We start from the raw sequence: 23,282 nt of genomic DNA, 5'->3' as shown, positions 1-23,282 counted from the left end.
TCTCCTTATGCTTGGTTTTACAGTTGTCCCACATGCTGTATTGAATAACTTCAATTGCTTTTTCAGTTTCTGAACACTGACCATTTGGAATTCTGACTTTGTGTCTCATGCCAATAATATAAACTTCATCAGAAACAGCTCAGGCATTTCTGGAAATGATAATTTTTGTGACGCTGCTAAATAATTGGTTAATAGCTCTAATGTTTTTGCATTTTAGAACACAAACTTAAAATTTGATAGAGGCATACCGACACTTGCATGTGCCATCAGAAGTGCTGAAATATCCTGATTCCCAGCATATACCACTTGAACTATTAGACTATTGCACAGGACATGCTTTGCTAGTAGGTTTCATGGATGCTTGCCTATAGCAGAAGTACCACAGTGGTTTTCCTCTTCTAGTCATGCTGCCTAGTGAAAGACGGAGTCAGAGTTTGTAGAGGGGAAATACGTATGTCTAAACATTTACTCTTGGTTTCCTTGCCACCTAGTGTCAGGTAACATACCCAGACTTCCCTTTCCTTCTGCTTCCTAACTGGCTTTCAGTGCTCTTCTTAGCTTTGTCCTCGCCTTTTCCCACCTTCCTGTCCCAGGCTTTTCACTCAGTCTTATTCTCCTTTTTGCACACTTTTCTCCGAGGTATTCATCCGCCCTCCTCACTAGTCTGATTCCCCTCAGACCCATCCGTATGCCCAACAGACCTGGTCTCTTCTTTTTTAAAAATCATCTTCCAATATCAGTATTGATGGGAGATTCCTTTCTCCCTAGTGTTCCCATTGCAAAACCTCAGGTCCCTGATTCCTCTTTCCCTTCTTGGCCATCCAGCGCCAGCTGTGTGAAAGATTTAACATTTTTTTTCCAATGCTTTTTATAATACTGTGAGGGAGGGGTAGAGGAGGCAGAAACATTCAAATTATGTGAAATGAAGCACTAAAGAGCTAGAAAATGCCAGAATTCTTTGCCTCTGTGACCTTAATTTGTACCCTTCTGTAGGATATGGTACAAGCCTGTCTTCTGGTGCATAAACGTACAGTCTTATTCCTTCATAAGTATATATTAAAAACAGCATTTATAGACTTCTAAATATTTTTTTTCAAAGGTGCCTTGTTTAAAGGAGGAAAAAGCAGAAAAACAGAGTATTGAAGCATTAGTTATGCTTGTGAAAGTGTATTATCAAACTGCTGCGAAAGTAGCTGTTTAGCAGCAGTTAGCTGATGATATTCAAAGCCAAAACGTCATTCAGAGTTTCTGGATGAATTGATACATCCTGCAGCAATCCATCACTTAAATGATGTACTCAGAATGATTGATAGTAGCTTTTCAGGAAGCTAAGGCACAAGAAGCGAGGTCTGTGCATGAACAATTGGTTAAAAGAGAAGCAAAAAGGTGAGGAATATACAGTCACCCCTTGCAGTAGAGAAAGGTCACTGCTGTAATTCTACAGAGATTTGCACTGCCTGCCTTATCCAGGGAGGGCAAGCAGTTAAGTTTGGTGATGATAGGAGTTTTGGGGGGGGGGGGGGGGGGTTAATAAGGACGGGGTAGATTGTAAAGAATCACAAACAGATCTTCCAAGACTGATTTACTGGAGAACAAAATGGTAGATGAAATTAATTTCTACCATTTGTTATATATTTATTGGGAGAGGGAGGAGAAATCCTAATTACACATAAAATTACCTCATAGGTGCAAGTTATTGAGCTTATGAGAGTTCCATGAAAGCGTCATCTCAGCTGCAGTCAAGAAAGTACACCAGTCGTGTTCCTCATCAGGAAAAATACAGAGAACATTGCTATGTCAGTAGAGAGATCTTGGGATTCTCTGCACCATGTGCAGTCCTGATTCCCTGGACTCCAGCAAACATCAAAAGTGATGTACTAGAACACAGAAACTCTGAGAAAAGCTGAAAAGATAACTGAAGGTGTGGAATGGTTGCAGAACAAGAAATGACCAAGTGAGTTCACACTCAGTACAGAAAGCAGACAAGTGGAAGGGGTATATAAAAGAGGTTTCTGAAATCACAAAGAGCATGGAGAAAACAATGGACAGCGAATAGGTGATCCCTAGGAGATCTTGGCGGCATCAAAGAACATCAGCAGGACCTAAGTTGAAAACAAAGAAGCAGAGACTTCTTTATGAAAGGCATAACTGAGCCGCAGACCTCCTTGCCAGAGGACATAATGAATGCCAAACATTTATACATGCTCAGGAGAAGTCTAAGCAAGAGAAATCTTTTATTCTTTTCTAGCATGGCTCTTAACTCACTCAGGCCTTGGTGCATACTGCTTCTCTAACACTAATCTTGCACAAGAACAGTCTTACGATTCTTAAATCCTATGATTATAGAGGCTAGAAGTGTGCAGCTAAGAAATCTGTGTTGCAGTCAGGAGGAAAAAAGTAAACTTCTTAACACAGAGATGACCAGAAATAAAAGAACACCCAGCCAGGCTAACTCAGTGAACGAGTAAGAACTGCGGCGGCAGAATTGTAGTCTGCCATTTCAAATCTTAAGGAATGCAATCAGTTGACAGAGCTAAGGAAAGTAAACAAAACTTCTGCCTGGAAAATGGAGATTTTTAACCAGCAGGAAAACTCCAGCTTAGTTGAAGACAGCTGGAGACAGTACTGAAGGAAAGCACTTATGTCCTAATTCAAAGGAATCCTGCTGTGTTTGAAAAGGAAGAGACAAACAGCAAGGTTAAAACTAAGTGGATGTGTACAAATGTCACGGCCCTTGTGGCGAGCAAGATAGACATACATAGATAGATACAGCAGATACAGAGAGCCTGTTAATATTCTGTAATTCTTAGGACTACAAATGAACACTAGAAACTCAGGAAATCTCAAGGCCCTACATGAGTGGGGGTAATAAACTGTATTTAGAGATTCCTCCACTGTTGTCCATTTAAAACTAATGGAATGCAGAGGTCAAGAACATGCTTTGCCTTGCTTTCCTTTATCCAGCAGCACTAAAAATATTCAGCATTGGCCAGACATCCATGTTAAAATATCCAGCAGAAACTAAAGGCTCTCTCAGCAGCACTTTATGTAGATCATCTGCAGGAACAGCATATTACCTATGGGAGAAGGAGGGGTGTTACTTCCTTTTTTCTAGGGGTTTTCGAAAAATCAGAGGAAAAATCCATCAAATTGTAAACAATAGAAGAAACATTATTTTTTAATGAAATCTTTGCAGCTTATCCTGTAAAAAATCCTTAACAAATAGTCATCTAAATTTTATAAATCTGGAGTCTGGTCATACATTTGTCTCTTAAGTATGTTAGTCTACTGTAAGGCGTCAGAGCAGATGAATGTTTTGGCCATATATACCAGACAAAAACTGTACTGCAACAGAAGGCATTATGCAGGTAAGACTCTGACATTTTATGTATAGAGAGATAGAAGAATTACTGTTGAAAGAAGGAACTGAGTTAAAAAATAGTTTGACAGGACTAATAATGGCTCTTGGTAGCAATTGCTAAAGATTACCTGTAAAAAAATGGAAAAGTAAGCCAGGCTTGTAAATACATACATTTTAGAAGAATGCTTTAGAAACCAGTATTTTCTCCTGGGATAACATATATCTAGTGTCCTAGATAAAGGCGTAAAATAAATGCTTTTAGTATATGATTTGCACAAATGTTGCAAACACCACTCCTGTAAGCAGCACTGCTGGTGGTGATAACAGCGGAGAAACTTTAGGGAGAGAGAAAGGAAAGAGCTGACAGCCTCACACAGAAAAGGTGAATGATGAAACTTTTTTCAGCCCTGATATAGTATTGTGGAACAGAAAAAGGGGGATCCTTGGTCCTCTGACAAATATAAAACTGTGTGTTTATAATAAGAAGCTTGATTAAAAGATAGTTCGATCTCTTGCTTCCTCAACACTAAGCAGAAGGTGGATAGCAAATAATGCTGGTCTGTGCCTCAGCTCGAAATATGAAAAGAGCTGACTTGTGGTTTCTAACCTAGAAGGGGAGTCTGGGGCAGAATCAAGATTCTAGCTTTTAAAGCCCTAACCTCTGTGTTTCCTTATTTAATAAAAAAAAAAAATAAAAACAAAACAAACAACCAAACAAAAAACCAACCAAAGAAAAAACAACAAAAAAGTCCCCAAAATTAGTCAACAAAGCAAACCTCCCAACCTCAAGCATTTTATTCACGGTACAATGAAATTCTTCTTAATTCTGTTTATCGCTTGGCATTGTCCTTTCATTACTGCAAAAAAGCTTTACTCCTGTCCGTCCCCTGCACCCCATCCTAGGTAAATCTGGTTTTAGTTTTGAATCTTCTAAAGTGATCTTCGGCACCTTCCAGCCTCGAACTACCACGAGCCCGCTGATCTCTTTCCACACGCAATGCTTTCCAGGCTCCCTCCTGTCGCAGTCAAAAAGTGACAATTGCAGTCTTTGTTAAAAATCTCATGACTTAAAAATTGTCTGATTAAGCTCAAGCTTATTCTTCCAAAAATTCATCCTTGAGCAAGAATTGGCTTTGAAGAGCTACATGTGGAAAAAAAGGCTTTTCATGAAGTTAGGAGGGAGGGGTGAAATAACACTTTTAATGGAAACTATTTGAAACGCTTAGCTACAGGATCTCTATAGCAGACACATATAGGTACAGCTGCTGAGGTAGATACACCCTTTTAATCTGCATGCAGGGTGTAAATCTTTGTAAATGGGATTATTAGAGAATTTGTCAGAGGAAAGGACGTGGTTCGAAATGTCTCTGTAGGTGACAGAAAATCCCTACGACAGTACGGCGGCGGTGCCCAGGTCTGTGTTGCAATTTAACCGTGACTGCTCTGTCCTGCCCATATCTTAAACCTTGCTTCTGTTCAAGTTTGGTTAAATGGCCAGAGAAACGTCCTATTCCATATAAGAATGCGTATCATTGGCTATGTAATGCTGGATGGAAGGATGTTGGAGGTCCTGTTTTATTGGATAAGTAAGCGGAGGTTATGAGTGAGCGGGGGGGGAAAGGGGGAGCTGGAGAAGCTCAGCTACTATCTGTCAGGGTACACAGTAGTTAAAGACAAGGCTGAAGAATGACAACATTGGGATGATGTACAGCAGTAAGGGGTGTCCATCAAAAAATAAAGTAGGAAGTTTTCTTCGGCAGCGGTCTGACAGGAACGTCTACCCGGAGTCAGATTTCAGAGCTGGAGCACTGAGTTGCAGTGAGTCACACAGAGAGCCTGAGAGCTGCCTTTGTTCCACTTGTGTCTGAACGTTGGAGGAGAAACAGCAGGCTCCAGTTTTTATTAACTTCTTATTTTCATAAGCATAAAACTCATGTGCACTGAACTTTTTCCTCACTCGAGGTCTTTCAACTGACTTTCAAAAAATGCTCTCATGGTAAGAACTCTCACTTCTAAATTTTGCTTTTTGTTTTTACCCCCTTGTGCTTCTGTATTACACTCTTTGGTCTCATTCTTTTCCACCCCAACTTTTTTTTTTTTTTTTTGGCACACCTGCTCCAGGCATGCCTGGTGGACCTGGGACTTGCTGCTACTGCTCTTTGGCTTGTCAATCCATGCTGGTTCAGCAGCTCAGATCATAGAAGGTAAGACTTCTCCAAATCACATCTATAAATTGAGTAAGGGTTAATTTTAAGATATGCTTTCCTAATATGGAAAGAGACTCTACATTTCAGATCTTCATTTTCTCTGCTGCTTACTGTTCTTCATTTCATATAGGGAAGCTGCTGCAAGTTAAGAACTTAAATTGCCATTCATTCTGGAACAGGGAAAATAAGTATGTTGGTTCCCCAGCTGTAAGGCAGCCTCTCATGCCTGCTCTCTCAATATTTCTTCAGAGTGTAATAATCGAGAGAAAGTACTTCAAAGAAAAGAAGAATACTGAATGGTTTTGGGTATATCACGTCAGAGAAAGGTAGCAGAAAGCAATTAGGATAGATGTATGTGTCACTCTGGAGATATCAGGAATGTGCCAGGCACGGTGTGAGTGCAAAGACACAGATGTGATGCTTGCTCCAGTGCGCAGAGATTTCTCCTGGTAAGTGTCTGAGCAAATTGTGATTTTCAGATCTCTTGAGTTAAATGTTTAGTTGTACCAGCCTAGCCTTTATGGACTTTCAGTGAAAAGTCTTTCTGTGTTTGCAGATCGTATGTTCTTGTAACAGAGCCAAATCCCTCAGCATCTCTGGAAGACATAACCTCAAATTTAACTTAAGAGAGAGAACATTGATTTAAAAGTTTACATGTAATTTTGAGGAAAGTGAAATTGCTTCGTATATTACTTCTCCATTATGAGCAATGATACCTATGTCAAAAAGAGGTTTTTTACTATCTTATGAAAAATAGTCTGAATTTATGTAAATGACTGCTAGATAACTATGTGATAGGAGCATTAGAAATTATTGAAGGGAAGTAGATATTGCACATGAAGACTTTAATGTTACTCAGAATGTTTTTTCCTTTTTAACTGACACTGCCATAGAATAGATGGTGCACCTAAGAGCCAAAGCTCTCGGTAGTTATTTCAGTAGGAGAAAAAGCCACAAATTAGTTATCACTAACAAATGCTGTAAGTGCTGTCGTGGTTTAACCCCAGCCAGCAGCTAAGCACCACGCAGCTGCTCACTCACTCCCTGCCCACCCAGTGGGATGGGGGAGAGAATTGGGAAAAAAAAGTAAAACTCATGGGCTGAGATGAGAAATATGTAATGCCATATTACAGATCATTAATGAAGGAAACAAACCGGAACAAGCTATTAGAATGAGGAAAATATTAATGTATGTCTGAACAGTGGCAGAAATACAATATATTGCATATACAATGGAGATAAATCTGTTGCCTCAGGTGAAAATCTTTTTCTTGAGCTGGTGAATGACAGTGCATGTGGTGGTTTAACCCGGCAGGCAGCTAAGCACCATACAGCCGCTCGCACGCTCCCGCCTAGTGGGATGGGGCAGAGAATCGGAAAAAAGGTAAAACTTGTTGGTTTGAGATGAAGACAGTTCAGCAGGACAGAAAATGAAGGGAAAATAGTAATAATAATGATAAAAGAGTATACAAAACAAGTGACGCACAATGCAATTGCTCACCACCCGCTGACCGATGGCCAACCAGTCCCCAAGCAGTGGCCACCACCCCCTGGCCATCTCCCCCCATTTTTTATGTTCAGCATGACATCACATGGTATGGAATACCCCTTTGGCCAGTTTGGGTCAGCTGTCCTGGCTGTGTCCCCTCCCAGCTTCTTGTGCCCCTCCAGCCTTCTTGCTGGTGGGGTGGGGTGAGAAGCTGAAAAGTCCTTGGCTCTAAGTACCGCTCAGCAACAACTAAAACATCAGTGTGTTATCAACATTATTCTCATCCTAAATCCAAAACACAACACTGTTCCAGCTACTAGGAAGAAAATTAACTCTTTCCCAGCCGAAACCAGGACAGTGCAGTGAGTGACATCTGGACAGGAGAGAACCAAATTTTGGCACGTAGAAGTTAATAAGCAGAAGCTCATTAAAACTACAAGCACAGTGTTAAAAAGAACAAATATTTTTTTGACACACAATTTCTTTTTTGGTGGATCTATGCCAGTTTCTATTACCTGAAGCTTTGGTTCTTTAAATATCCTACCCTTTGAAAGTCATATCAGACGTCAGAAGTAGGAAAGATAACCCCTACTGATACAGGACAGTTTTTTCCTGTGCAGAATCTTATTACTGCTGGAAGGACTCCTAACTTTACCAGGAATGAAGATCAAGTGGGGTTAGGCAAGTCTCCTTAGACCACTAGAGACCTGGAGACAGTTCCGGGAATGTGCTCCTGCATGATTGTCCTAGCCTAATACTCTTTCCTACTCGTTTGTCTGTTCCCAAAAGTTTACTAATTTTTTTTTTTAACACCTGATTTTTAAGTGCCTGGTGTCATAGGGATCTCATGCTTTCTATTCCACGTCGACTATGTTATAAGCAATGTGTTCCTGATGCTTGGTTTAAATGTTTTCACCTTCTGAAATCAGGTGTTGAGGGCTAGAAATAGGAATAATCTTCCTTTCTTGCTAGTGCTGCAAATACATGAACGATATAAATTCTCCCTGTAACTACTGAAGAGCGAAGAGGTATATACTTCAAACCTTTTAGTCTAACTATTGCAGAAATAACCTCTTTTTCCTTTCCCACAGTTCCTTTTAGTAATAGAGTGCACAGAAATAAATTGTGTATTTAAGATGAAAATGTTTGGAGACACGGGGAGATGAATTGCCCCTCTGGTATTCAGGCCTTTTGCTGCTAAACTGACGCTTTGTCCAGTGTCCATTTTGTCACTGTCTCCTTTAAGATTACTGCTTTCCAGGATTCTGCAGCCCATAGAATATTGTTGCTCTGCTTTTCTGATGGCTGACCTCTCCTCTGTCTCCCCGTAGCACATATTTATATCTCTAAATTCCTTTTTATGTAAGAGGAACTGGGAAGGAGTAAACATGGTTTTAGAGGAACAGCGCAGGTGCCTTCTGCTGTAGCCTTGTGCAGGCTATATGCAAAAGGAAAAAAGTACCTTGAGATGTTCTTGAGTTGGTTAAATAATGTCAAGAAAATGGCTCATGGATTATATTATTCACTGAGGGATGGGGACGGAGTAACTTATTTTTTACAGACCTGCAGACAAAACAGTGACCTTCAGAGACTATAGAGGAGAAAAGTTTGTCATCTTTGCCTTCACCAATAAGAGAACCGCTTCAGTGAGGTCTAGTGAATTTGCTTACTGGTATGTGATTAGGCAGCTGTAGCCTTGTCTTCTTGTTTTCCCCAGGGGAGCACCAAATTGGGGAGGGGGTTTGGAGGGTGCAGATAAAAACGAAAGCCTCGGCAGCCCTCTGGCAGAGGGCTTGAGCTCTGCCAACGTCTTTGTGAGAGATATTAGAAAGATAAGTTAGAAAATTTTGATCAGTTTCCTATCAGAAAAAGTGTTTTGACCAAATCTTGTTCTTCTTGAGGAAATCATATAATTATGGACAGTTCCTACAGAGAAGGAGGAAACAAACTGAAGGGATGGTGGGAAAGTGCAGGGGGGGAAATTCACATGGCAGTCTTTGAAATTGTTCGAGAACTTCTGGGTTTTACTTTAGCTTCAGTGAACTTGTGTGAAGTTAGGACTTTTGTTTCAGTAGAAGTGTTGTTTTAATTTCCAAATTTAGAATATCTGACTACTGCTTTCATTGTAAAATGGGACAGACAATAAAACAGAGTATTTAAAACCTTACATTTAAAATCATGAGTTACTAATTCACAGTGCCAGCTGAAATGCCTTCTTGATCAAAATGACATCTGTTTAGCGTGTTAAAATGAAGTTAGATATCTGTTACGTAATTTGTAGATCAAGCTATGTGTTGTGACAGAATGTGAAAAAAAATTGAAATATTTCGTTCAGAATTTTAAAAGTCTCTTGCACGTTCTGTAATTTGATGGGATTTGGTCATTGTTTCACCAAAACTCTTAAGAAATACTTGGATCTTGCTTTAGAGTGAAACTGAACAGAAGTTCTGAAACCTCAGCAGTTCCTGTGAGTTAGAATTCTGAATTTTTACTAACTCTGTTGGAAGATTTTAGTCCCTTTCTCTGCAGCTAACATTGCACATGTACAAAAAGATAAGGAATAATATGCCTTCTTCTTCTTCACACAAACACAGTGTCATGTGAACTATGGAGCGCTTTTGCAGTTTTTCTCCTGCGTTCATGAAAATTGCCCAAATATAGTACCCTATTCTACTTGGGTTTTTGTGGGAGGGTTAAAGATATGTTGGTGTCTTAATAAATTACTTCATCACTTCTCCTTTGTTCAAATGACAATTAAGCATATATCTATCTGTACATAAAAGTGTAGTCTGTCTTATTCTATCTGGTATTGCCTTGCGGTGCATGTACTTGGCCTTTAATTACACCTGATAATGTATCTTGATTTACATTGATTACCCTGGCTGTTTTTTCCATGTTGCTTTGCATCTTCAACCACAAATTAAGTTAATGAATAGAAGGTGCTCAGAACATAGTCCTGAACATGCTGGTACTCAGGTTGTGGACAGAACTAAAGCTATAAAATCTGAATGCTAACCCTGTTGAGGTCTGAATGAGAGAGTCGTCCCTATGACTTGCCCTAGCCTCTCGCAAAAGTCACATTTATTCTTCCAGGCTACCTAGGCAGTTAGTGTTTTTCAGTTCTTGGCATTCAAATCAGCGCATGCCTTTAAAAAAATATATAGAAAAAAATTGTTTAAATGTATGTGGTTCTGCAGTTTGTATTATATTTATGTGCTCTAAAAGAAGCTTTACAAATTTCTTATTGACATCTGGGTTTTATTATTAGCCAAGCTGAACAGCGCTTTCTAGCCCTAAGTAACATGCTCAGTAACAGTTTACATAAAGTAAATATTTGTGTCTTTCCTTGGCTCTCTGTACACAGAATGGCTGTCATTAGGCTGTTGACATAAACTTTGCACTCGTGACCTGCTGAGTTTAATGGAGGAATCCTGAATTATTGACGTTCATTGGCTGTTGGTCAACTGGTGTGATTCACACACTTTTCTTCACAATGAACCAACATAATGAGTGTAAATAAATTTGTACATACATTTAAAAACTTGTTTCTATCAAGTAATTACTGTATGTGTTTTGAGTGTGAAATGTGTACAATCACTCTGACTTATGTGGTGATAGGGACGGCTCAGTCAATTCTTTCCTAAGACAGGACACAATCGCAGTAGTGCTGGTCTGTATGGAGTGCAGTATTTTGTAAAGATAACTTAGATGGCACTATATCCTCTTGTACCAGGCTGAGCATTTGGACATCATCAAACTGCACTTGAGCCTAAATTGTAGAAGCCACTGTGTATCTTTCAGAGGTGTCTTCAGGCTGTTACCAGCTGTTGTGCATGTTTTTAATGTGGAGCTAAGCCTGATTTCATAGTTGATAAAATGCCTTTCCATGCAAAACATAGTTAATTTATTATAGAAAATCAGTTGGGTTCAGTCGGGGTCATTTGTATGAGTGGCTGAAGAGATTGAAAATACCAGTAGAACAAACTTGATTTAGTAAATTTGTTCCATTTTGTCACTTTTCTAAATGGATTAGTTTTCTGTGTAATACCTTCTACATGCTAATTCTCTTGGACAATAAACACATGGTTGCAAAGCTACTCTACCAAGAAAGAGAAGATTTTTGGGGGCCTTTTTTGAGGCCTCAGAAGGGAAAACCAGCTGGGGTGGCTATAGCATTATAATGGCTGTCTTCATGTCCTCTCTGAAGGCGTCCTGGTCACACTGGAAGCCCACAGTAAGCAGTTGTTTCCATGATCCGAATAGAACTGAAAATCTCAATTGTGCTTGCATTTGCCACTAAATGGTGTTTGAAGGACCTGCTCTGCTGAGAAAGGCCATACCAAAATACTTCCATGCTATGTTGTTCTGGCTCAGCTGTAGACAATGCAACACAAGGAATTTCTTGAAAGAAGTCCTAGTGGTCTCCTGAGTGTTTAAATGCATATACATCTGTTTGGGCACTGCCATGCCCACTCACAGATTTCCCACAGCCTTATACTATAGCTCTGTTACTCACTTTGTGTCCTACGCAGCAGCTGCTGTGTAAAAACTGCTAGTCCCAGGTACTTCTGGTAGTACCCGCTAACAAGCATCAATTTAATTAAAATGTTTCATCTGTGATTTATTTCTTGCATGTTAAGGACAATGCCTGATCTTCATGATCTCGGTTAGGTACTGAACTACCCGCTCCTTGCTACAGAAGTGAATGGATGACTGGAGAGAACAAGAAATACTGCTTGAAGTGGCTAGGAGTAGTTAACAGAATACAGTGATTTACACCGTGTGCATAAGAATAGCCTTGGCTTGTTTGGTTCAAGCAGGTGAACACAGACACAAATACAGATTTCAGCTGCAAGCTGCCATTTCAGTAAATGAGCAGTGAAAGGGAAGATTTGATTGCACTATTTCTGTTTGGGATATTCAAATGGTTCCGGAGAACTTTTTTCTTATTCTAACATGTTGATTTCCAAATCAAATACTTGTTTTGGAGGCTGCCTGTCCCTTTGGCTGTGATTTCTTCCCCTTTGGTGTGTGAGCTGTGGATTGGTTTGGTTTTTCTCATAGTGGTATCTCAAATTTGACCAAATTCATGCAGTAGCTTTGCCAATTTACAGAGTGTGCCTTGGCTAAAAAGGCAGCAAATTGTGCAGTTTGGTGAAATCTGATTATTTCAGATGTCATTAATGTTTCCTATTTGAGAGAGGATGTCTATTTACCACCACTATTTCTAGGTCACCAAGCAATCTTTTCCCATTTGGCCAAGCCACACAATTACAGCAGGTTTAAAAACCAACAAGATTAGCCAGCAATTTGGACTGTGGTGAATTCCATCCACGTAATCTTCCTGTCTCTAGTAGCTCCTGTTCCCAAACATGGAAAGTCACAGACATTGCAGATAGTAGAGTGCAGGTAGAATTCTCTCGAAGAATGAGTAAAATGGGCAAATGCTAATTTTAATGTATTTGCATATGAGGAGTGTGAAACAACAGATGTATTATTCAGAATACCTTCTAGTGAGAAAGCCTTGGAAAAATCAACAGACAGGGCTGAACGTGCCCTGCCAAAGAATTGCAGTATTTTAAATGAGTATCTGTCTTACAGCCCAATCATAGAAGAACCAGGGTCTGAACCAAGTTTTTTCTGAGGGGTTCTGCGAGGAACCAGGGTTTTCTGGAGGCATTCAAGCATGTTTCATTCCAAACATTCAATCGATGGAGGCCTGAAGCTGTTAATGGTGATTCAGTGATAAGATTTTAATTTGAACTGCACTATCATTTATGGTCTTTTGCTTCATCTTCAGTACAGAAAATAGAATATTAACAAGAATGGGCTTTGACCAGCTTGTCCTATGCTTGGGTATCTCCAGGGTCTTATGACTCCAGGTCTACCTCCACTGCTGCCACTGAATTCATTTTTTGCTGTGATCAGTTCCTACCATCACAACTTATAACTGCTCAGTTAGCATTAACTTCCAGTCCTATTTGTGGCATATCTTTCTCTGAACTGTGAAATCACAGTTCCATACATAGTCAGGAGGTCTGACTCTGCTTCTTTGGAAATCTGAATACAGCTTTTGACTTTCTCTGCTTTTTTTGGTGGTCAGTGACATTATATTGCATTATATTGCATGGTCATTGCTCATTGCATTTTATATCCACTTCCCTTCTTACAACTGACATACATTACCTAACTCAAGAACAGAACCCACCTAGAAATAATTTTAATTTTGTGCTGCCTGCTAAAGAGTAAGGTGATGACTCTTGAGAGAAAAGAATATTGCTCCAAGACATGCTTCAGAGTTTCCTATAAGCACTAGCTGTGTTGCGTGGATATTCTGAATCGCCCATAACTGGGGTTTACTGCAAAACAGTTTCAGAACATCAATCAGTGTGGCATCCAAGTTGTGATTCATCTCTGGTGATATTTCTTATGACTAAACTCAAACAGTAGAAGGAAGCATACAAGAGGTGGAAACAGGCTCAGGTGACATGGCAGAAACACAGAGACACTGTCTGAGACTACAGTAGTGAGGTCAGGAAAGCCAAAGCCCATGTGGAATTAAATCTAGCAAGCAACATGAAAAGCAACAAGAAGGGCTTCTACGGGTGTACCAGCAGCAAAAAGAAGACTAGAGAAAATGTGGACCTGCTGCTGAATGGGGCGAGGAACCTGGTGACAGGGGCATGGAAACACCCAAAGAACTCAATGCCTTTTTTGCCTCGCTTTTTACTGGTAGGACTTCCCTTCAGGAAACTGACCCCCTGTGCCCACTGGGAAAGTCTGGAGCAATGAATATTTACCTTCCATCGAGGAGGACTGAGTGAGGGAACATTGAAACCAGATGGACATACGCAAGTCCATGGGACCTGATGGGATGTGTCTATGAGGGCTCATCAAGCTGGCTGATGTCATTGAGATAGGACTCTTGATTATCTTTGGAAGATCCTGGTGATCAGGAGAGTTCCTGAGGATGAGAAGGAAGCCAATATCATTCCTAATATCAAGAAGGGCAAGGAGCAGGATCTGGGGAACTGCAGGCTGATCAGCTCACCTCAGTCCCTGGGAAGGTGCAGGAGCAGATAATCATGGAATCCATTCCCAGAGCCAGTAAGAAGAAGGTGATTAGGAGTAGTCAGCACATATTTGTGAAGGGGAAAATCGTGCCCAAGAACCTCAATAGCTTTTTGCAATGGAATGACAAGCTCAGTGGGTGAGGGAAGACAGTTGATATTTGTGGTCTTGACTTGTGCAAGGCTTTCAATGCTGTCTCCTGTAACATCCACATTGATAAACTCATGAAGTATGGACTAGATAAGTGGACAGTGGACAGTGAGGTGGATTGACAATTGTCTGAACTATATGTACTTGAAGGGGTATAATCAGCAGTATGAAATCCAGCTGGATGCCAGTGTACCCTGTGGTGTGTACTGAGACCAACACTTTTTAACATCTTCATTAACAACATGGATAATGTGATAGACTGCACCCTCAGTAAGTTTGCAGATGACACAAAAACCGGGAGAAGTAGTTGATACATGGGATGGTTGTGCTGCCATTCAGAGAGACCTTGACAGGCTGGAAAAATGTATCGATGGAAACGTCCTGAAGTTCAGCAAAGGAAAATACCAAGTCCTGCACCTGGTGAGGATTAACCTAGTACAAGCTGGGGTAGGACTGGCTGGAAAGCAGCCTTGCTGAAAAGGACTTGGAGGTTTTTGTGGACAAGCTTATCATGAACCGGCAATGTACCCTGTGACAAAGAAGGCCAGGAGGACCCCAGGCTGTGTTTGGAAAAGCATAGAAAGCAGGAGGAGGGAAGTGATCCTTCCCTTCCTCCCAGTGGTGAGGCCACATCTGGAGTACTGTGTCCAGCTCTGGGCTTCCCAGTTTAGGAGAGACATGGACATACTGGACAAGTCCAGCAAAGGGCAGCTGAAGTAAATAAAGGTTTGGAATGTCTGCCTTAGAGCAGCAGTCTGCTGAATCTGCTCCAGTTGATCAATGTCTTTCTTTTACTGGGGTCCCAAAACCAGATGCAGTATTCTACATGTGGTCCAATGAGTGTCAAGGAAAGGGGAATCATCTTTGCCCTCCCGCTGCTGGCTGTGCTCCTGTCATTACAGCCAACAATGCTGTTGGTGGGCTTTGCTGGCTCATGTTGAGCATGCTGTCTACCAGGACCCCCGTGTCCTTTTCCCCAGAACTGTTGCTCAGCCTGTATAAGAGTTCTTCCTTGACCGGTGCGGGATTTTACATTTATCCTTGTTGAATTTTACAAGATTCCTGTTGTCCCATTCCTTTGGCCTTTCTAGGTCCCTCTAGATGGCAGCCCTGCCCCATAGCTCATCAATTGCCCCTTCTCCCAACCTCCACCCCCCAGTGTCACCTCCAAATTTCATGAGTCCACTGCATTGCCTTCTCAAGTCACTGGTAAAGACGTTAAACAGGACAGAACCCAGAGCAGACTCCTGTGGTCCGCCTGTTACCTCAAGGCAGGGAATGACCCATTAATCACTACCCTCTGAGCCCAGACATCCAACCAGTTATTTACCCGTGTAGCTGCCTGCCCGTTCAGAGTTACACTTCCTAACCTGGATAGAAGAAGATTGTATCAATGCTTGCAGAAGGGTTAGAATGGCTGAGTGGCATTCTGGTTTTAATGGGTTAATAATCTGGTTAATTATTGAGTTATGTATCTAAATAAGAGTTACCAAGACTGGCTCTTCTGTGCTATTCAGAACAAAGGACCGAGCTAGACTTCTGGATTTCTGTGTGCGTACCTATTCATATCAGTGTAGGGACCTGGAGCTTAATGTTACAGTACATGGTAGTGTAAAAACCTGAAGTTCAGCTGCATTATCCTCTTGCAAACATAGGCTTCTACAAGCTGCAACGAGTCACTATATGCATAAGAAGATACACTTTATTTTTAGAGCTTTGTTTTCTTTCTTTCTTTCAGTGACCAAACAGTCAAATTTCTGAAGTGACAGAGAACTGAGTCTTCCATGTGAGACAAAATTGTGAGTGGTATCTAAGACGAAATACTCTGACAACTAAGACAGCCAGATTTAGAACTCAACAAATGCAATCAAAACTGACAGACCACGGACATTTCTGAGTCCAGACTGAAATGTACGTGCGGACGGCACTCTCCTAGTGCATAAGGCACAGCTCCCCAAAACTTTATGTGTAGATCTCAGAATCAAAGGTCCTAAAAGTGCTTTGTTTGCCTGAGAAAGATGAAGCTTAGAGTAAGCCATTTGGATTACATTATTTTGCAAGTGACAGTGGAATATGTGCAATATGGGCAGACAGAAGGCAAATAGCACTCTTAGCTCAGAGAAGTCCGTCATCAGTTTTGTGGCAAGAATACTGCAGAAGACCTAAAGGCTGTCAATCTGACAATAGTATCTTTGTTTATGTATCCAAATGTGTATGTATACAAGTAATAAATACCTGAAAAAGAAGCGCTTACCACTTCCCCCAAGGAAAGAAGATTGTGGAGGACAATTTGCTCCAAGTATTTTCCACTTGGTTTTTCAACAAAGTGTCATTGAAACTTCAGAGCATATCTGTTATGTGCATTCAGTTTCTGTTTAGGAAATATTATTTTCTCAGACTGTCATTATATAGTGTTCTACTTAGGTAAGCTGTTTAACTAGAAAATGCTACATGATTTTTATAGGATACAAAGTAAGAGACACCAGTTTTGTCCCGGGGAGCAATGGTGGAAGACCAAGAGAAGCTCAAAATTGCCTTGTAAGAAGCCAGAACTACCTCACTGAAGCTAAACAAACCAAACTGGAAGTGCCTGTTAATGCAAATAACTACCTGACAGCAGACTTACCTGAACATCTCAGGTAGAATGCAGTCCCATAATTAAAAGTGATCCCTGCAAAAATTTTAAGACTTGCTGAGCCATGAGCCATGCTCATGGGAAAAACAGGCACCTAGAAAGAGCAGATCTGTTTGGGGTGGGAGAGCAACTATGTAGCTTTTCTAGATCTATTATTCTCTCTTCCTTGATGGTACCAAAGAAACTGAACAGATGATAGTGGGTATCAAGTCCTTTTTCCCCCACCATTATATGCATATACTGCATCATAATACATTTGATGTCTTAATTTGATAACTAACAGCTGTCATACTTAAGCATACATTGCAGCGTACATTGTTTCTTGAAATACGTTATTTAGAGTTGTTGCTGTTTGTCCCTGTGTTTCTTTCTGTCCCACAGAATACTTCTGGCTCAGTGCTGTTATGTTTCATTAGAAGGTATATCTTCAAGAGGCAGAGGGCTTTTGTGGACAACCAAAACAAATGTACCAGTAGCTTGTTTAATTACTAGGCAGCAACGTGTATATGGTGGTCTACAAAGCAAAGTATGTAATGGTGAAGAAAATGAGTGTAAAATTATGCAAAACCTAAGGCTTTTCTAGGAATTCTCTCGTATTTGGAATTCCTAATATCAAAGTATCCATTGATCAGGCTCAATAATCCTCCTTGCCAGTCCATTGGCTGCATCACAGAATGAGGTGTGAGGGAACAGTGTCTCTCCACAGTATGGATCTTTATTTCTGCCATTCCACTTTGGTTAACTACATACTAACTTAATACACTGCATCACTTCTGTGAATAGGATTCTTTTTTATTCTCAGAGGGCCAAAGTGTTAGCTTTTCTTAGTCTTCAGCTTTTCACAAGCTGTTCCAGTTCTATCTGTTTCAACACTTTGCCAAACCAACATAGCTCTTGACTCGGTAGGAGAAACCACTCATCTACAATGAATGCTCCACAGTAGTACTGCCATTTTGCGGTGCTTGTGAGCATGTATGTGTGAATCTAACCCTTTCCTGCCATTCACTGTAAAAAACAAGCAAACATTTCATCCTTTTCAGGGTAGTTGTGAATGTGGTTTAACACACATGGCCTGATTTTTTTTTTTTTTTTTTCTGTCTTTAGGGTTTTTTTTCAGATGTAATAACAGGAAAGGTATACGACACATGCAAGTTTTCTCAGCTGAAAAAATCTGGCTCTTGATCAAAATAACCTGTCAGTTATTGTAGTGAAATGGTATTAATGTAAAAACACCAATCTGAAAGAGTTTTGAATTTTTGATTAGAGTTCTATAATATATGATATATTAGTGTATGTGGCCTTATATTATAATCAAGACCTTGATTCTACATGTATATTTCTTGCTGTGGTTTTTTTTCCGATGCACCTACATTGAAACACATATCTATCCTGAGATGCGACTCTGACAAATAAGTACTGCATGGCAATTTCCCGGCCCAGATGTATGATGAATGGGGGGGTGAGTGGGCATGGTGTTCAATATAAATCTGAACATGCTTAAAATTTAAAGGATGCATTCTCAGTGGAAAAATAAACAAATCACTGGTGACCTGAAGTATTGTACCTCCTTTTTACACTTCTCTTACAGAGTTTCAAATGATAGAACAGAACTGTGGCAACTCTGTAACTGCTTTGCCCACCCCAGCTTTGAATGGTTCAACAAGGAGGTTTTCATCATTTCTCTTGAAATATTACCCTTCAGAAAACTGATTTTTTCTATGTTGATCAAAGTTGCTTTTTATTTCTGAGAAAAGACATAACCAGTGGGAAAAGAGTGCTGCTCCAACTAGGAGTTAACGCAGACACCCCTGAGTATTTACAGTGTGTGCGTTGAATAAATACTTACTTAGCAGCTCTATGGGATACATATTTGTCTAAAGGTGGGTCAAAGAATGTACCCCTTTCCTTTTCCCTCTTCCCTTTTCCCTTCTCCTTCTTATCTTTTCCCTCTTCCCTTTTTCCTTTCCTCCTTCCCCTTCTCTGTTCTTCCCTCTCCCTTTTCCCTTTCCCTTTCCACTTCCCTTTCTCATTTTGTTTTGTTTTGAAGTTCCGTAAAATGCTTTTGGCAGAAGAAAACTTGGAGCAGAACACAGGAATATGTTACGCTAACCCTATGACTTTTCCTCTTTCCTCATGGCCCTGCTGATCATGAAGCTAAGTAAACAAGGCGCTCGTCCTCCCTTCTTAGGGGCGGAGGTGAAGGATTTTTGAAATGTTAAGCGCATTCTTGTTCTCTGTCCTTTCAGGGGCTCGTGGTCAGGCATACCATACTGACCACAAACTCTGTGGTCCATCCTTCTCCGCAGCTGTTGTACTCTGCTTCAGACAGACCCTATCACAGCAACTACAGTAGTATTAAACGACTTACAGGAAGGGAGGCCTTTGGGCATGTGCTTATTATAGTATCTGACTAATCAGCTCACGTCCAGTCCGTCAATCTGCCCCAGAAGGCCTTAGTAACCTCCTCACTTGTTTTCTGTTAATCTTAAGTATTGTTTCATCATGGACCATACTTTCTGCTCAGCAGCATGATGCTGAATAATCCTGACACATGTAAAATATCCTCCTCTTTTCATTCTAGTAGCGAAGTGGGGAGGCCAGTACCCTAACACTGCGGAACTGGAGCAGTCTCTTTTCAAAATGATTAGCCTCAAATTACAACTTAATTTGAAAGTGAAACCCACATAGGGCTCTTGGGGCCATGAGGATCCACAGCATATCCCGCAAGCATTTGACATACGCGCCAGGACCCACAGAAGTCCATGAAAGGCTTTCCAGTGACTTAAATAGGCTTTGAATTACGTAGGTGCTGTAGCTGAATTCCTAAACGTTCCATGAAAATTCCATGAAATAACAACTTCAGCTGTTTGGGACAGAGGCTGAATGTATCTCCGCATTAATACAAGCAAATCTGTTACTACAGTGACTATGATGACATTAGCTCCTGGATTATTGCCCTTCTACTACTGCGCAAGTTAAACTCTCACTATAAAAAGTGAAGTCTCTGATTTCGAGAAGTATTTCTCAAAAAAAAAAAAAAAAAAAAATCGGGTCCTGAGCATGGAAAAATGTCTAAAGGCAGAAAACGAAAAACTGTCTACTGAAATTATTAATGATATCACTAACAGGATCAATATAGTACATAAGATCAATTGCTTTTTCTTGATGTTCTGTTTACATACCTTTTTGGTTTTGCAGTACAGAAGAGTACGGAGGAGAATTTCCCCTCTGTTTAACTCCAAGACATAATTTGTTACCTGGAGTCAATTATTTTAAAAGACTGTCTTATTCTGCCAGATATGCTTACCTTAAATGTACAAATAATAGTTCAGACCCGGAGGACTCTGTCCTACATGGGTCAGACTCCTAAAATACCAGTTTTGTTGACTTTGTGAGCTAAGCTGTGATTTATTGTTCTGATTCTGTGTTATTCCTGCTATACACATATGCATATGTCACAGAAAATAGACAGCACTCTAGTTTAGGATAATCACTGAACATTATGAAAGGTTCCTATCCTGCAATATTTATGTGCTTCTTAAACTTAAAGCAGACAAAGAAGTCCTTGCTGAAATTGGGGCTTATTCAGCTGCTAAAAGTTAGTCACATACTTAAGTGATTGTAGGATCAGGGCTTGAATAAACAAAGAACAGTATGTGGGAGGATTAAGAAAACAAACACATATTTCTTCCCTTAGTTACCACAGATTCATAAAACACAATCAAACCTAGCACAGGTGTACACTCATTGTCTATACTACTTTCTTGTAATTTTAATTCAGAAACAAATACCTGTGCATTGTCCAAACTGGAAATCAATCACTGCTGGGAAAAGGCTTGTGCCTGTCTTAGTTGTGATATAAATCACTAATAAATTCTTATGTGTGTTCCTCATTGTGTAAACTTTTACAGCTATATGACCTTGCAAAGAATTACTTGGCAGAATTCTGTCTTGGAAGACTAAGAACCACTTGCCTTACAAATTTCTTTGTGTCATTATATAAATCTGACAACACATTTCATGTTTCTCTAGCCAGAAGAAAATTTTGACACCTAATTACATGAATCTATTTTTCTTTCATTCATAGTTTTTCTTCACTTAGAAGCCATTTGATGAGTATGTCTGTGCTCTAAATATATACTCAGGAAGACGTTACCGTAATTCTTATTTTCTTGATAGCAGGTACAGACTGTCAGGAGGCGTCAAAGGCGGGCTGCTCCGTAGAGGTCGGGGAGCTGGAAGTCAACCATATTAACAACTGACCTCGCCAACACGGGCACAGTCCCACAGCAGCAAAGCAAAATGAGCAGAGTATGTTTGTGGATGGTCACCAAGTCCAGCCAAGAGTCCAAAGCATCGCACCGGTCCGCAGCGATGAGGCAGGTCCAGTGTCAAGCCAGGAATTCAAGTCTGTGGGTAGAGGTCTGGGTCTGGATAGGGAAGATCCATGGCGGACATGGACATCGCTGCACCGGAGCTGCAGCATAGCACAGGCAAGGACCAAAGGCAAGATCCTCAGTTTAAAGGCAACTGCCAAAAGAAGGAGTGAGGGGAGACCCTGCTGTGGGTTCTTAGCACTGTTTTTGCAGAGGGTGTTAAACGTGTAAGACCTACAAGTGTCGCAGAACAATAATACCCCTGTCCCTGCTCTGGGAATGAACCTCTTTGTAAAGGAGGTGTCTTCACATTTTAACGTACAGTAGAGAGCACGGTCTTGGTTATCTCCTGGATGCAGAATAGCGAGTAGCTCCTCCTGGCTTTTACTACAGCTGAAGAGGTTACATCACTGGTGGTGTGGTTAACCTTTTCTCACAGAGACGCGTAACTACATTGCATGATCTTTTGATCCAGGCTTTCACTTCAGGATGTAGCCTTATTATTCATCTATATGTGCATATTAGGTGAGTTCGTTGCGCAGAAGCAATGGTGCAACCGCTGGTGTGCCAGCAGCAATTCTTGTCCGATGCAAAACGGCAGGAATCTGCGCCCTGATGGCTGGTCCTCCTGTGATATCCGTGGTGTGGTTGTGCCATTTGAATTTTGTCCCACCTCGGGCTTAGAGGAAGGTTTGCAAGGCTTTGTGGTACAGAGCAGAGCCCCAGGGTAGGGTGGGCATTGTACGGTTTGGAGATTGAAAAGCTTAGAGGTGTCACTATGCAAATGTCCCTCTTCTTTTCAGCTTGTATTGCAGGTACGCCAGAATTTACTCCATCGCTGGCGATGAATTCTTTCTGGGTCCTGGGATCGTCATATTTTACTGCCCTATTTACACTTACACACTGAGGAAATATATGCCCATTTCCCAAAACTGAGAACCAGATATTCTCTAGATTTTCAATGCCATTTTAACTATTGACATGAAAACAATAATTGATGCAATAACTAATCGAATGACTACCAATACGAAAATCTAGTGAGAGCTGTGTGGGGCTCATAATGATTTTGGGGCAGCATAGCTTCCACTTAGATGCGTGATGTTTTGTCCAGAGAAAACCATGTTGCCATTTTATTAGCAATAATTTGGTTTTAGCTTTGCTGCCTTGTGTCTGTTATTTTAATATGGCCAAGAGAAGAAGTTTGAGAGACGGAATGGCATGTGCTTCTTGAGAATCTCTTTCCTTGGCAGACAAAAAAAAAGGGTTTTGAAGTTTTCCGTACTGTGTCTGACAACACCCAGCAGCCTTGTAACTGCAAAACCTGAAGTATTTCAGAGATCAGTTTTGTCTGTGTTCACGGCGTCTTTATTTTGTGCCAAGGGCTGACAAAGTCCATTGTAATTGTCATTTATTAAACTGTAAGTTAGGAATTGCATACAGGCAGAACAGATTGTTCAGAGAGAAACTGTTATTTATAACTGCTTCCAGCCTGCTTTTTGTCTACGTTAAAACATTTTATGCTACGGCCAGCTGTTCAAACATCTTATAGTTCTGTGTATATAGAACATTGACACTTTACTCTGAAGCCTAGATAATTTCAAAAGAAACTACCCTCCACTTTCGGAACTCAGTATTGGTACTGGCTTCTTTTCCCCCTGATTATTTTGAATTCCAAACAGGTGAATGCAGTTTTGCAGTACTTGAATGTAACTCTTCTCAAGACAGTTAATTGCAATGCGTTGTGTAGAGACAGTGATTTTATTTTCTTAGGCGTTTCTGTAACACCTCTGACCCCTGGCTATAAACCAGTACATTTGTGAGGGGAGGTGCTCTCTGTACCCGCAGTGAAGACGTATGAGCAGAGAGCAGCAGCTGATCTACAGACATTAAGGAAGAAAAACTGCTTTTGGATACCTGTCAACTTTTAATAATTTGGGGTTGTAGCAGATGGTCTCCAGTTACTACTAAAGGAAATGAACTTTTTTGTACTAAT

General features: G+C 40.6%; 1 protein-coding gene across 6 annotated transcripts in view; it reads left to right on the top strand.

Annotated features, from left to right (window-relative positions):
* Window positions 1–5,148: 5,148 nt before the first annotated feature.
* LOC115353022 (collagen alpha-1(XV) chain-like) overlaps window positions 5,149–23,282 on the top strand; it is a 161,280-nt gene continuing 143,146 nt past the window's right edge. For all 6 annotated transcript variants that reach the window (XM_030041939.1, XM_030041934.1, XM_030041937.1 and 3 more), the window contains exons 1-2: window positions 5,149–5,357; window positions 5,483–5,565. In XM_030041939.1, coding sequence (XP_029897799.1) covers window positions 5,347–5,357; window positions 5,483–5,565 — 94 coding nt within the window. In that variant the 5' untranslated portion in view covers window positions 5,149–5,346. The remainder of the gene's footprint in view (window positions 5,358–5,482; window positions 5,566–23,282) is intronic.

The sequence above is a fragment of the Aquila chrysaetos genome, chromosome 18 (assembly GCF_900496995.4).
Source record: "Aquila chrysaetos chrysaetos chromosome 18, bAquChr1.4, whole genome shotgun sequence".
Taxonomy (NCBI): domain Eukaryota; kingdom Metazoa; phylum Chordata; class Aves; order Accipitriformes; family Accipitridae; genus Aquila; species Aquila chrysaetos.
The sequence above is the reverse complement of the archived record's forward strand: the minus strand, read 5'-3'. Positions and strand labels throughout refer to the sequence as shown.